Source organism: Melanostigma gelatinosum (genome assembly GCF_949748355.1).
Source record: "Melanostigma gelatinosum genome assembly, chromosome: 1".
In the NCBI taxonomy this organism is placed as follows: domain Eukaryota; kingdom Metazoa; phylum Chordata; class Actinopteri; order Perciformes; family Zoarcidae; genus Melanostigma; species Melanostigma gelatinosum.
Genome location: NC_136634.1, coordinates 27773928 through 27789445, shown reverse-complemented (window position 1 = coordinate 27789445; position 15518 = coordinate 27773928). Strand labels below are relative to the sequence as shown.

Here is a 15518-nt window from a genome sequence, read left to right as displayed (position 1 = left end):
ACATTATTACATTATTACATTATTACATTACATTACATTATTACATTATTACATTATTACATTACATTATTACATTATTACATTATTACATTACATTATTACATTATTACATTACATTATTACATTCCAGTAAGGCAAGGCAAGTTTATTTGTATAGCACATTTCAACAACAAGGTAATTCAAAGTGCTTCACATAAAACCATTAAAAACATCAAAACATGAGGCAAAAGAAAATGAGATTTAAAAACAATTAAGAACATTCTTTGCATGAAAACATTTTTTCTTTTTTTTAAACAGTGTAAGAAATAAAATACAGTAGTAAAATGCAGGAAAATTATGAATATATTAATTGAATGTGGAACCGTTTTGCCACTATTCATTTCTTTCAGTTTACCTTCTAAATCCCCTCATAACATTTTAAGTTTAGCGGCACTTAATGAGCCATTTTCTGGAAACCCAAACTCTTCTGACCAGTATGGAAGACATTCCAAACATGACTCTCCGTGTTTTTGTCGCATTAATTCAACAATCGGACCTTCCGGTTCCGCTGATTTTGAACTTTTTCCACCCATGTTACCTTCTTGTGGCCGTCGACGTTATCTAAGTACAATGCAATTGTCACTGCAAAGTTGAGTTTCCTTATACATCGGAAAAACTTCACAAAAACCTAGTCTGAAATTCACGCATTACGTTATTACCGATGAATCTTATTCGATCAAGTACATTAGTAGAATTCACGTATCAAGGTAAATAATCGTTACATTACATTATTACATTACATTACATTATTACATTACATTATTACATTATTACATCATTATATTACATTACATTATTACATTATTACATCATTACATTACATTACATTACATTATTACATTACATTACATTGCATTATTACATTACATTACATTATTACATTATTACATTACATTGTTACATCATTACATTACATTATTACATTACATTATTACATTACATTACATTACATTATTACATTACATTATTACATTATTACATTACATTATTACATCATTACATTACATTGTATTATTACATCATTACATTACATTATTACATCATTACATTACATAATATTATTACATTATTACATTAAATTATTACATCATTACATTACATTATTACATTACATTACATTATTACATTACATTGTTACATTATTACATTATTACATTACATTACATTGCATTATTACATTACATTACATTGTTACATTATTACGTGACATTACATTATTACATTATTACATTATTACATTACATTATTACATCATTACATTACATTATGATATTATTACATTACATTATTACATCATTACATTACATTGTATTAGTACATTATTACATCATTACATTACATTATTACATTACATTATTACATTACATTATTACATTACATTATTACATTACATTATTACATTACATTATTACATTATTACATTACATTATTACATTACATTATTACATTATTATATTATTACATTACATTATTACATCATTACATTACAGTCATTTAGCAGACTTTTTATCCAAAGCGACTTACAATTCAGATTCTATCACATTCACACGTAGGCACAGGAAGGGAGCATGTTTGGGGTTAAGTGTGTTTCTCAATGACACATCGACATGCGACTAGCGGAGCCGGGAATCGAACCGCCGACCCTCTGATTGAAGGACGGCCACATCATCTGTCTCTGCACACGAGATTGTGTTCTAAAAGTTGACGACTATTTTCTGTATTTACCCACAAAAAGTGCTTTGAGTGGTCGGAAGACGAGAAAATATCTATAAAAGTTGAAGTCCATAACATTCATCATATTTTAAAAGTATACGCTTATTCTACATGAACTGTAAAAAGTATTAATAAACAAAAAAAGATATTAAACTCAATGAATCGTCTCTTCTGTTCTTTGGTATTTTTGTCATATACAGATAATGATGCCTGCTGGGTAATATGTTTGTTCACGTCTCCATCTGGTCACGTGACTCTGGTACGATGGACAGCAGCTGGTTCAGCTGAGCGAGCATCGTGTCCTTCAGTCAGAGAAGCTTCAGGAAGAAGCCGGGTTCATTGTAGACCGAACCACCGAACCACCGTTCACCAGCGCACATGATGTGATGTTCTGTACATGACACCTGCCACACTCCGTGATGAACATCGTCGCCCAGAAACTCTTCTGCCTCTGATGAGTAAAGCATATCGATGTATGTAGTTTCACGTCGCATGCAAGCTGAGCTCTGTGCCTTTAAGACAAACAGAGGGAAACGACTTAACAAGCTTCTTGTGAAACATTCATCCCATCATTCTGACAACACGTTCCAGTCAGCATTGTCTCTTTGCTTTGTTTGCTGCATTTTTGTTGAAACTTGGAGGCTTAGAGCTTAACTAGTTACTTCACCACAGACACAGCCGTAGTTGTTTTCCCTCTTTGCATGTGTAACCAATCGGGCCAGTAAGGTGGGAGGCTTCCTGTTGTCAGACTTCAAGAGGCTAATAGCTTAGAAATGAGTCTTAACTGTGTTTAAGTCACCGACAGCTGTTGTGCTGGTTAAGAATCGAGCAGCAGGCCGGCCTGTCTGTCGGACCAGCAGCAGACATTAGTTCTGCTGATGCCCATGTTCCCTCCCAGGGAACCATCTGCTCCACTTCAGTACAATAGAGGGATTTTCTGAAGGAATAAAATGCTTTGAACGCAACTATTTCTCTCTCTCCCTCCCTCCCTCTCTCTCCCTCTCTCTCTCTCTCTCTCTGGTTCTGGTTAAGGTGCGATATTTCACGGCAGGATGGCCACTCAGAAATCTTCTGCATATTTAATGAGTGGTTGTTTTTATTGAAGAGTGGATCATTTCATCTTGATGACTTCAAAATGATCTGATCTAAGTGGGTATAGATTTGGGCCTGAGATGTCTGAAGAATGAGAAGGCTGCTATGTTGAGTGGGGTGAAGCCTCCTGGTTAAAGCTGCTGGAGCATGTGGCCACTAGGAGGTAAAGGCACAGGTGCCTCAGTTGGTTCGGTATCTTATGTTCGGCGTATGTCAGACCACACACGACCGTCCAGCAGCAGCTCCTCTGGTTCTAACCTCCTCAGCAGCAAAGATGCAGAATGGACTTGTGACCCGAAAAGTTGGTCCGAAAACATTTGAGGAGTCAGCGTCAGCTGTCAATGGATGTGGAGCAGAGTGCTGCAGGACAAGACGCCACGCCTTGTAATCAGTTAATTCATTCAGTCCTTCCTGAGCGTCATGCTCACCAGGACGTCATGCTGGTGAGCCGGTGGAAGAGAAGGAGGAACGATGGTGGCTTCAGAGCTCACGGAGGATGAACGGAGAGGAGAGCAGCACACGCTCAAATGCCATCAGTCACAGGTCTTATCAAGAGAGTCAAGAGAGACCAGATCTTCTCTGAAAGTCTTTGTTCCTCTCTCACCTCGATCTTTGTGAAGTCCAAACACCACCACCGCCTTCTCTCACAATCACAAACTCAATCTATAAGAAGACATCAATGCCAAAGGTCACAAACATTTTGCCTACTGCCGAGATCTGAACGACGATTTCCTCCGTTCAGCCTAAAGCAGCATGCCAGGGGGCATTCAGGGGCAGTGGGTGCTCTGTGCCTCATTTTACACTCATTCAAGTCAACGGGGACATTCAGACGATCACATGATCAAAGGAGGCAGAACAAAGCTGACTTTAAGTCTCGCTCCCTTTCAGTCCTTTTAAGTGCAGGACACCAAGGACACCAAGGACACCTGTTTTCAACTTGACTGGATGACTAATCGATGATGATGATGACAATGATGATGATGATGAAACAACCTGGATTTAAGTAGAAAAATAAGTGCTGTTCTTTTTTGGGGGAAATCCCACAGAAAACGTCCAGATCCTGAAATGATTTAATTTACGTTAAGTGACTTGAATAAATATGAGCATTGTTAATTATCATAATCATTATTCTCACAGGCCTGTGATGATGCACAAGAGACTGGGGTTGTTGTTATTATGATTATTCAATTCAATTCAATTTATTTTTGTACAGCCCAAAATCACAAATTACAAATTTGCCTCAGAGGGCTTTACAATCTGTCCCTATTGTTGTTATTATTATTCATATTATTAATATATTTAGTTGAACTGTGCTAGTGGTGGGGTGTCCTTGTCTGAACACAGCCTGTGTAAAGACACTAGTTCTGTGTATTCCTCTGTCGGCTGCATTCATGTGAGTGATTAGTCAACAGGGTCGAGTTCTTCAGAGGTTCTTCAATAAGAACACATATTATATTACAGCTGTCACAAATAATCCAATGGGTCAGACGTAAAACACCTTGATGTGTGCATCTCATCAGTATCATGCGTGCATGAATGACATTTATTACACACATGAATTACAATGAATACAGCAGATCAAACATGAGGGTTTGACTAAAGCATCAGAGGACGTTGACCAATCCCGTCAGCCTGGCCTACTGTTCAAAGAGACTCAGGCGGAGGCTGAGGGCAGAACTTGTGCGCGTGCACATGTGCACGTGTCTGAGTGTGAGTGTGTGTGTGTGTGTGCGTAGAAGTGACTGCCTTGTATAAAACCTCTCCAAGAGGGCGCAGAGGCGCACAGCGCGCAGAGTGACCGTGTCTGTGCGTCCCTCTTTATTTTCTCCTTCGAGGCTTCTCTGCAAACTAAACAAGAAAAAGTTGTAAACTGTTCCAGACTGGACGACCATGATGTTCCCCTGCAGCGCTCTGCCGCCTCCTCTGTACCCGAGCTCACTGCGTCCCGCTGCGGCTCTCTCCTCGCCCCTGAACCGCTCATTCCACTCAGGCTTCCTGGTGGAAGACCTCCTCCGGTTGAGCCAGCCGGTCAGCTACATACATAGGACCTTCTCTTCCACAACTCCCGGGGACATTCTCCCGCTCAGCGTGGGAGCGTGCGGCCCACCCCGGGCGTTAGGACCCAGCACAGAGCGCTCTGCGCACACTGCCCGCCCGGACTCCGGCTACCTGAAGTTCGGTGTTAGTGCGATACTGGCACCGCCGACACGGAGCGGTGAGTGTGAGGCCGGTGTACTGAACGACGATGATGATGATGATGATGATGATGATAGTTATGATGATAGTTATGATTCTTATGAAGGTAGAAGCTGCTGTTAGTATTCTAATGATCAGTAGAATATGACAAAATATGTATTTCTATTATTATTGCGATGTTATTTATTATTATAATTATGATTATTATAATTAGTAGTGATAGTAGTATCTCACAATAGACTTTGCAATATCAACTCTCCGGCTCTGCAAACTGCTGCTCCTCTCTCTTGACAAAATAATGATAATAATAACAATAATAATCATAATAATACATTTCACGCATGAAGGCTCAGTAAATTAGCATATGGCCAATAAAAACACTGCCGAGCTGCATCAATCAGAAACAATTAAAAAATGTTATGTTATCTGTTTTTTCAATCAATTATTTGTCTCTAGGCCCAGTTATTAAAGTATTGCATATTTAAATGTTCCTTATATTTATCATTGTGATATATTTCCTGCTGACGTTGTGAAATATCAGCTCAGTCGATGTGTTCTTGTTCCGCTTGCTCCTCAGTCCAGAGTCTTCAGACCAAGTCCTTCCCTCTGCCTTTCTTTGATGGAGGCCTTCATCCTTTCATCAGAGCTTCCTATTTCACAGGTTGGTGGACTGAGAGTCATTTTCATCTCTTTAAAGATGAACATCTCTTTTACAAGAGGGATCTGAGAACACGCAACATTAACAAGAACACAAACGACACAAACGACACAATATACAGCAATTAAAAGAGTTACAAGAACCACAAACATCAGACTGAAGCTTAACATCTCCAAACATCACATATTCACACATTGATCCCTTTTACATAGGTCTCACTTCAGGTTGAGGATATGGACCTCACTTTCACTTTTCTATTTACAATATATTGCATAAATAAACAAGATCAGCGTCATAGTGCACTACGTGCACTATGAAGTTGCTCCTGTAGCTGTGCCTACGGTGTGATAGGATCTGAATTGTAAGTCGCTTTGGATCAAAGCGTCTGCTATGACTGCTATGACTGATGACTGTGATGACTGTGATGACTGTTATGACTGCTATGACTGTGATGACTGTGATGACTGCTATGACTGTGATGACTGCTATGACTGCTATGACTGTGACGACTGCTATAACTGTGATGACTGTGATGACTGCTATGACTGCGATCACTGCTATGACTGCGATGACTGTTATGACTGCGATGACTGTGATGACTGCTATGGCTGCGATGACTGCTATGACTGCGATGACTGCTATGACTGCGATGACTGCTATGACTGCTATGACTGCGATGACTGCGATGACTGCTATGACTGCGATGACTGCTATGACTGCTATGACTGCGATGACTGCGATGACTGCTATGACTGCGATGACTGCGATGACTGCTATGACTGCGATGACTGCTATGACTGCTATGACTGCGATGACTGCTATGACTGCGATGACTGCGATCACTGCTATGACTGCGATGACTGCTATGACTGCGATGACTGCGATGACTGTTATGACTGCTATGACTGTGATGACTGTGATGACTGCTATGACTGCTATGACTGTGACGACTGCTATAACTGTGATGACTGCTATGACTGCGATGACTGCTATGACTGCTATGACTGCGATCACTGCTATGACTGCGATGACTGCTATGACTGCGATGACTGCGATGACTGCTATGACTGCGATGACTGCTATGACTGCTATGACTGCGATGACTGCTATGACTGCGATGACTGCGATGACTGCTATGACTGCGATGACTGCGATGACTGCGATGACTGCGATGACTGCTATGACTGCGATGACTGCTATGACTGCTATGACTGCGATGACTGCTATGACTGCGATGACTGCTATGACTGCGATGACTGCTATGACTGCGATGACTGCGATGACTGCTATGACTGTGATGACTGCGATGACTGCTATGACTGCGATGACTGCTATGACTGCTATGACTGTGATGACTGCGATGACTGCTATGACTGCGATGACTGCTATGACTGCTATGACTGTGATGACTGCTATGACTGCGATGACTGCTATGACTGCGATGACTGTGATGACTGCTATGACTGCGATGACTGCTATGACTGCTATGACTGTGATGACTGTGATGACTGCTATGACTGCGATGACTGCTATGACTGTGATGACTGTGATGACTGCTATGACTGTGATGACTGCTATGACTGCGATGACTGCGATGACTGCTATGACTGCGATGACTGCTATGACTGCGATGACTGCGATGACTGCTATGACTGCGATGACTGCTATGACTGCTATGACTGCGATGACTGCTATGACTGCGACGACTGCTATGACTGCGATGACTGCGATGACCGTGATGACCGCTATGACTGCGATGACTGCGATGACCGCGATGACCGCGATGACCGCGATGACCGCGATGACTGCTATGACTGCGATGACTGCGATGACTGCTATGACTGCGATGACTGTGATGACTGTGATGTAATGTAATGAATGTAATGAATGAAGTGGGGTTACAGTACAGATGTGTGTCAGACCTCCAGCTGTCTGTAAAATATGATGCCTCCATATCTAACATTTGGCGCTGAACATTTCAAACTGATATTGATTAATATATGAATGAATTATTTCATGGATACGTTATCTGTGACTACAGCTGTTGATCAGATCTCACTGATGATGTGACAGCTTGTGATTATGAGCTGCACATGTTACCAGCTGATGCTAATAATGATGCTGATGATGCTGATGTGGTCTCAGCCGTTTAGCATGGGAATTCCCTGGACAGCTTGGAATCAGCTCCGCCAATTTGAAGGTCTGTTAAGCGGCGCACTGACTGCTGACATTAGCACCAGTTGTCCCAATCTACAAATTAGTCCAGTTTGTCACGCTCTCAACAGATCAGTGCGGTTTGTCACGCTCTAATGTGAGGCGGGTTTCTTCCCAGCTCAGGAACTCAGCGCCTCTTCATGCGCCGTCGTTTTCCCACCAAGCCCCTCTGCAACCACAAAGATCCCTCACCGTGACCAATACAGCCAAAACCACACACACACACACACACACACACACACTAGCTCTCACACACACTCACACACACATTGATTTGATTTATTGATTTGATTGTACACATATGAACATGTAGAAGGAAGAGCTTTGATAAGTAGCTCATGAAGAGCGCTAAGCTGTGTCATTATACTGACCTGTCTTTAATGGGCCTGTAATATACTGGCCTGTCTTTAATGGGCCTGTAATATACTGGCCTGTCTTTAATGGGCCTGTAATATACTGGCCTGTCTTTAATGGGCCTGTAATATACTGGCCTCTCTTTAATGGGCCTGTAATATACTGGCCTGTCCCACTCTGTTCATTACAACACAATCACTTTTCTCTGTGCATTTGCAGCCCATACACGCCTCCTTCATGCCTGATTAGAGGCAGTGTGGGCTGAGCTGTGGAGAGCCCGTCTCATTAGCATACACTCTGTTTCCACTGCTGGACAAATTGGGGCTTTTTAACGCCAGATTTCAGGCAGAACAAGTATATTATCGGCAGCATGTGTGCTGATGATGGAATCAGAAGGGACGACTCGTTGCTGAGATCCTGAGGAACGTAGAAGTTCAGCAGAAATCCTGCTAAAGCAGCTTCAAAGCTTCTCGTCATGAATCACATTCAAACGTATCCGTTCAGAAACTGCAGTTTTACTAAATAAACAAGGACATCAAGAAAGTATGATAGATCGATAAGCTGATTGATTTCTAACATTTTCGACACATTAAAGGCACAAACAATGAAAAAGAAGCAGAAACACCAGAAGGCTCAGTTGGTAGATGTTCTCTTCTGGTCCTCTGACTTCACTTCAGAGCGCTTTAACACGACACCTCATCATTCACCCGTTCACACACTGGTGACTGCTCAGAATGGTACGAGTCAACCTTCAAGATGCTCAGAAACTCTTCATCAGAGGACACAATTATAATTAAAGTTATTAATGCAAAGAATTGTTAATTCATCAAATTGTACAATGAATTGTGGAATGAAACTGTTTCATCTTTAGCAGTGGATACAGAAACAACTGCACGGAAATGTAAAGCCCAACATTATGACTCATGCACTCATCATCATCATCCTCATCCAGTAGCTGCTCAAAGCTGCTGTAAACCATCTGTGTGTCTCAATGTTAGAAATCAACCAATGAATCCATCTATTGTTGCAGTAAGCATCAAACTAAATCATATGTAATGTTAGTACCACAGTATAGTTGAAGGTCATGATTGAGGTATGAATGGCTCACCTACCTGTGCATCTGTTCAGAGGAGCTTCTCTCCTCAGGCTCTTTACCTCCGTACTTTATCCTCATCCTCAACATACTTTCTTCTTTGTGTGTATTTACTTATGTAGCAAAATGACTTTAAACTTCATTTTGTTGTGCGATGACAATGAAGGAACCTTGTAACCTCGTTTTGATGGCTTGCTGTTCGATAATGAGCTCAACTAGTTCTCCATCTTTTATAAACCTAATGACGTCGATCGTTTCTTCTTTGTCCGCGTCGGCTGTTTCTGGGAATTTGGGAGTTAAAGCCACCAGCAGCTGTTCAGTGGTCCTGTCACAGCTCCGGGATATGTTTTTGTAGACTCAATCTCCTCAGAGTTGGCTACAGGGGTCCCAAGGGTCTTACAGAATTTGATTCATTGTTATTTCATTTATTTTTCATCATTAGCCAGATGCAGAATGCACGATGACAACTATAATGCAGTGTTTCCATGAGATGATACAGGGATGGCTTATGAATCTCTTTCGTCCCTCCAGCCTCGTCCTCTGTGGTTCCTGTCCCGGGAACGTTTTCATGGCCCCTGGCCCCCAGAGGGAAGCCCAGGAGGGGCATGCTGAGGCGGGCTGTGTTCTCAGACCTCCAGAGGAAGGCCCTGGAGAGAACCTTCCAGAGGCAGAAATACATCAGCAAACCAGACAGGAAGAAACTCGCCAGTAAACTGGGACTCAAAGACTCCCAGGTACAGTACCCCTCAAGGACCATTTCATCTTGTCCAATGCATTGAACACGTTCACGTTACATAATGAGCCAGCGCCCCATGGCTCTCATATTGTGTATTTAAAAACGTGAACGAGGTTATTCGTCGATGAGGTCAGTGACATTCACACACTGGCTTTCTTGTCCTTTGAAGGTGAAAATCTGGTTCCAGAATCGCAGGATGAAATGGAGGAACTCCAAAGAGCGGGAGCTGCTGTCGACAGGTGGCTGTCGCCAGCAGACCCTCCCCACCAAAACCAATCCCCACCCAGACCTCACTGATGTAGGCAGCACCCACTGCCACGAGTCCCGTCTTCACCACCATCATCATCACCACCATCTTTCCTCTCCGTCAGAGTCCGGCAAACAGTCGGAGCTCTCAGAGTCAGACAGTGAAGAAATCACCGTGTCATAAGAGGCAGACATCTGCCCACAACATCTGGTTAGACTCTCAAACAGCAGCCTCCTCTGAAGACCCCGTCAGCTGTGAAGGACTCCACAAACTGGTGAATGGAGGTGAAAACCACAAGTGCTTGAATCTTCTCTGTACATAGCTACAGCTACTCCGCCATGTCTGTACAGCGCTGTTTATATGACTTATATGTAGTCCAGTAAATAGAGTATACGGAGTTATTTTAGATATTTGTAGATTGAACTGTCCAAAACTCTTAAATATACAAAGTGGTCTTTTGATGCATATCTGTATTCTTTACATTTTCTCAAATAAATCTTGACAAGTGCCATTTCGTGTCCTGCTTCATGAACTCTGTTCCTAGCACGTCTGATATTAAACTAGACAGCACAGGCTGTTTGCCGTTAGCTTAGCTCTGGTTAAGGTTGAAGACCGACAGCGGAACCAGCACAGCCCACAACCTGCAGCTCAGCGAGTCGCCAGTGAAGAGCGGTGACCTAAGGTCATCATAGAGGAGCTGCCACTACATGACCTCTGACCTTCTACAGTGTGACAGTCAGGAATCAACCATTTATTGCCATTGTATGTTGAACATACAAGGAATTTGACATGACGGGAGGTGCGTAACATTTAACAAGCTGCGAGATCACGTGACTGTATGGAGACATTATCTGACATTGGCAGCCATGGAGAAGAGGAGGGGGGGGGGCTGTGTGAGTGATACATTAATCCGGAGGTCTGTCAGTGTGTGAATGACGTGTAGTGGTAAATAGACTCCTCCTCCGACCACTCAACGCATTCCCCACTCCACGTCCTCCGCAGCCCGCAGGAGGGTGAGGGGTCCGGCCCACGGACAGGAGCACCGCTTCAGTAACACACAGCTGAATAAAGAAAAACCGCAAAATCACAGCTGGATTGTTAAAAAAAACAAACTTTATTTCCATTTTCCACTATGGATTATACAAGGAAAGCAACAACGTAGGACCAGCACACACAATCAAATTAAAAACAATGTTAGTGTTTTTTTTCCTTCTTTCAGATAACAGACAAGACCATCATCACAAGACAATCGCACGGCTTCATGTTGCTGTGGAAATGCAGCTCAAAGTACTTTGTGGCAGGAAAAATATCTAAAATTGATAGAAATCAGACATCCGTATTTGCACGGAGCTATTAGCCACCAAACAATGCTAATCTGACAATTCTCCTTTGCTGTTACAGACAGAAAATGTTAACTTTCTGCAAGTAATCCAAATCATCAGATGCTCCCAGTGCGGAGAATTACAAACTGATACTATGACAGTGTTCAGCCACAAGGGGGCGGTCACACGCTGCATTTACACAGCGACACTTTGCGCTCTTCACCAGCATCTCCTTCTGAACCAGCAGCAGCGCCGCTGTACATCATGTGAAACAACTTTTAAATATGTACAAACATATTGTGCAGGGATATTGAAACAGAGCGGAAGATTACCATTTAATTATCAGAATAAAACGTGTACATGAGTAGAGGGTGGGAGGCAGCCTGAAAGAAAGCTGGGACGGGACGGCAAGATGGATCTGTACAGACTGAGAATTAATAACATCAAAGCTTACTGCTAGACTGAAGTTTGAGTCTCGATCTGAAAGTTCTCGTCTACGTCATACATATCAGATTAAGGTGCGTTTGATGTCTGATCACTTACAGGCACAGTGGGTGGAGTCAGGTGTGTTTTGTCTGCTGCTACCTGGTTTGTTTAACTGCTTCCTGTTTCCGTCCACCAGAACATGAAGATAAACACAGACCGGGTTTTCTACCACCAGCTGAACTCCACAGGCTCTGAGATGGAATGAGGTGCTCCTTACTGCCGGTTGCTCTTGATCCTCTCCAGACGTTTCTTCAGGTCGTCCAGATTGGCCGCCGGTGAAGCTGAGCGGGCGTGCGTCGGGGAATGGGATTGTGCGTTGTGTTCCTGCTGGTACAGCTCTCTGGACTCTTTCAGCTGAGACAGCTTACTGTGGAGCATGTCGGTGGACGAGGCCACCGGCGGCTTGGAGGACAGCAGGGAGGACATGGGAGGTCGCTGCTGAGGCTCGTCCTCGCTGCCACCGACACCCTGCTGCAGTAGAAAGGGGAAGACTTGGGTCAGCTGCCATCAGGAGCACACAGTCAATGGTAAACTACAAAGTGTAACGTGCTGCAGCAGAACACCAATTCAAATAATATTCCAAATGTCATCGGAAGCAACATGTTCAGCAGGTGTTTTGTACAAAGCACAAGTTGAACTGCTTTGTAGAGCAGCAGGAGGGAAAGGAAGACCAACCCAGCTCACATCAACTCAGATATTACTCAGTGATGTATCGAGATTAATCATGACATTCCAGAGTACTGGTACACTGCATCTATTGATTAACTGCACATTTGATGGATTTACCAGCAAGTTAACAGTCAGGGATTTAGTTGCGATGGTCTAGATCGGGGGGGGCAAACTTTCTGGCTCGGGGGCCACATTGAGTTCTAAAATGTGACAGACGGGCCGGGAGCAGATGAATGGAGTGTTTGTGTGAACTTATATAAATTACAAGTAAAATGTAATTCCAGTGGGAACAGTGCTGTTGGTCACCCTTTTTAACCAGTGCGTCAACGTTTGGTGTCAGTTTGGTTGTGGCAATTCTCAGAACAGATCTGAGGTGTTCATCAGTTAGCTGGGCTCTTACACCGTATTTTTTTATTGCATAAATGCCTATTTTATCATGCACTTCATTATTAAGCAGTCATTTTTGACACAGAGTTTTTAGTGTAAAGGTCAATGACTGTGGTCTTTTTAGCAGTTTGATTCTTTGAAGGGATCATACAGATATTTAACTGTCACATGTAACATGATCAGAGCTCTGCTCTGTAAAGTCTTTCCTCGTCTCTCCCCCCTGTGCCACGGTGTGGGTACATCTCACTGGAGTCAGGGAACGTATCAGAATACCCTTATTTTATTGGTTAAACTGCATCACGTGACGTGATTTACAACGCATTGGTCGGTGTTTTTCCTGCACAGCTGAACAAAGTGCCGTAAATGCTGGAAAGGAGCGTGAATAACTCCGCTGCATAAAGCAAAGGCCACTGAAAACGGGTCCGCGACGAACCACCAGTTGAGAATCACTGGTCTGCAGGATGCTGACGAGCGGTGAACAGCTGTTTGTGTGGCGTGTCTTCCGTCTCTTCCAGTTTCCTTCGCCTACATTCCCCTGGGTCCTAAGCCCCTCCCTGTACAGTGTCAAGAAGAGTTGAGCCCAACAGAGCTGCCTCGAAAACATGCATACACGATCAGGGGAAGGTCAGGATATAAAAAGCATATACTCAGAAATCAATAGTTAAAGTGTAATCGAAAGATAAAGTGTATGATCGTTACATAACAAATGTTTAATACATAGAGTGATTTAACAAATGTAAACCTGATAATAATAATAAGTGTATCTGAGTATAGTGCAGTCTGAGTGTAGAAAGTACGGCGAAAGAGGAAGTAAGCAGGGTGTTTGCTTCAAGGGATGGGGAAATAATGATGGTTGAGAAGAAAAGACACAAAGCACAATAATGATGAAGGATGAGATCAATAATCATTTTATAAGCAAATGTGTACTAAGTAGAGTGATTTAACAATTGTAATAAGTGTTTAACAAATGTCCTGTGTAACCGGAGCGGCGATAAAAGTGTTTTGTCAGGATGACTTCGCAGAAAATAGGAAAAGACTGTCGCAAGAGATGAGTCATAGAGGCATGATACAGGATGAAGCCTGGACATGTCCGGACATGTTCGAACCCAACACCCTTTCCAGAGGGTGGGGGGATGAGATCATGTATTGAACAGGAGGGGGCTGACAGCCCAAATGATGGATAAAAGAAGTGACTTGCAAACAGCAAACTGGGATTTCAACACGGGTGCCGTCCAAGAGCACCGATGAGGAGATACGGACGATTGCAACTGATGTATTGAGGACTTCGTCTCTGTTCACGGAAAGAAGACCGCTGTTCGTGGACAATAAGATTTAAAGACGGAGGTTTTCCTCTCCCCACTGCTCGACTCTTAACATCTGGACAACGGAGAAGACGCAGCAGCCCTAGAAAGACTTTGTACTGAGTTTTGAGGACTGTTGAACGGACTTCGCTGCGAGAGCAGGAGGACTGAGGGTCCGGCCGGACCTTCGCTCCTAACAACTCCAAAAGAACCTTTTCATCGCACCATTGAACATCCAGCTCCAACCGAGCCGTCTCGGCATCTAAAACTAATGAGTATAATCTGAAGAAGAATCAAGTGTAGTAACGTTTAATGAGAGCTGTAGCTTAACCCTTGCAAACTAACTAAATATAACCTGCAATAAATATCTAATCTGTATTTAAAGTAAATTTCTCAAGTGCATTCATTTGCTCAAGTAGTAAAAAGTTCCTCGTGGCAGTAAAAAGTTAAAGCCATTGTATGTCTAACAACTGAGTTCTGTAAGGTTATCCTAGAGACCGAATCCACTTAACAATCCCTTACGGTTTTAGAAAGAAGAGATCCTAGCCGTTAAAACCTAACCTGGCATTTACCAAGAGCACGGATCCATAAGAGGGAAGCTGCCATAACCGACACGACTGGTAGGAGCGCCCGGGGTCAGGGTGGCCCCTCGACCGAGTGCACTCAGACCGGAGGAAGCAGGGTAGATGTCGGGAGTGACGGCAGTTAGAAGAGCCAGGCGAGTTCCCTCGCAAGAACACCAGCTCGACAATCTTTTAATAGAGAGCTGAGTCAGTAAGTAGCCCCGTATCGGGCCAGAAGTACCCCAGGATCTAACAACAGCTTGTTATCACCTCTTTGCACCAACGTACATTTATAACAAATACCACGCATATTACGGTAATCAGCGTTATTATGTGTCAAACTCTATCGGTGCATCTCCGGTCTGTCTTTGTTCATCCTGAATCGCTCTGTTCTGTTCTTTAATGGAACATTACTGGAGTACGGAGCCTCTCCCAGCTGTTAGCAGAC

General features: G+C 43.1%; 2 protein-coding genes across 2 annotated transcripts in view; one reads left to right on the top strand and one right to left on the bottom strand.

The window, feature by feature from the left end:
• Positions 1–4650: 4650 nt before the first annotated feature.
• Positions 4651–10764, top strand: LOC306777094 (homeobox protein DBX1-B-like). Its single transcript, XM_079268065.1, has 4 exons — positions 4651–5059; positions 5618–5701; positions 9891–10093; positions 10265–10764. The coding sequence occupies exons 1-4, from the start codon at positions 4735–4737 to the stop codon at positions 10523–10525; spliced, it is 873 nt and encodes a 290-aa protein (XP_079124191.1). The 5' UTR covers positions 4651–4734; the 3' UTR covers positions 10526–10764.
• A 669-nt stretch (positions 10765–11433) lies between these two features.
• The window catches only part of LOC306780216 (cytoskeleton-associated protein 5-A-like), a 45376-nt gene continuing 41291 nt past the window's right edge, over positions 11434–15518 (bottom strand). Inside the window, exon 43 of the mRNA XM_079272495.1 lies at positions 11434–12621. Coding sequence (XP_079128621.1) covers positions 12364–12621 — 258 coding nt within the window. The 3' untranslated portion in view covers positions 11434–12363. The remainder of the gene's footprint in view (positions 12622–15518) is intronic.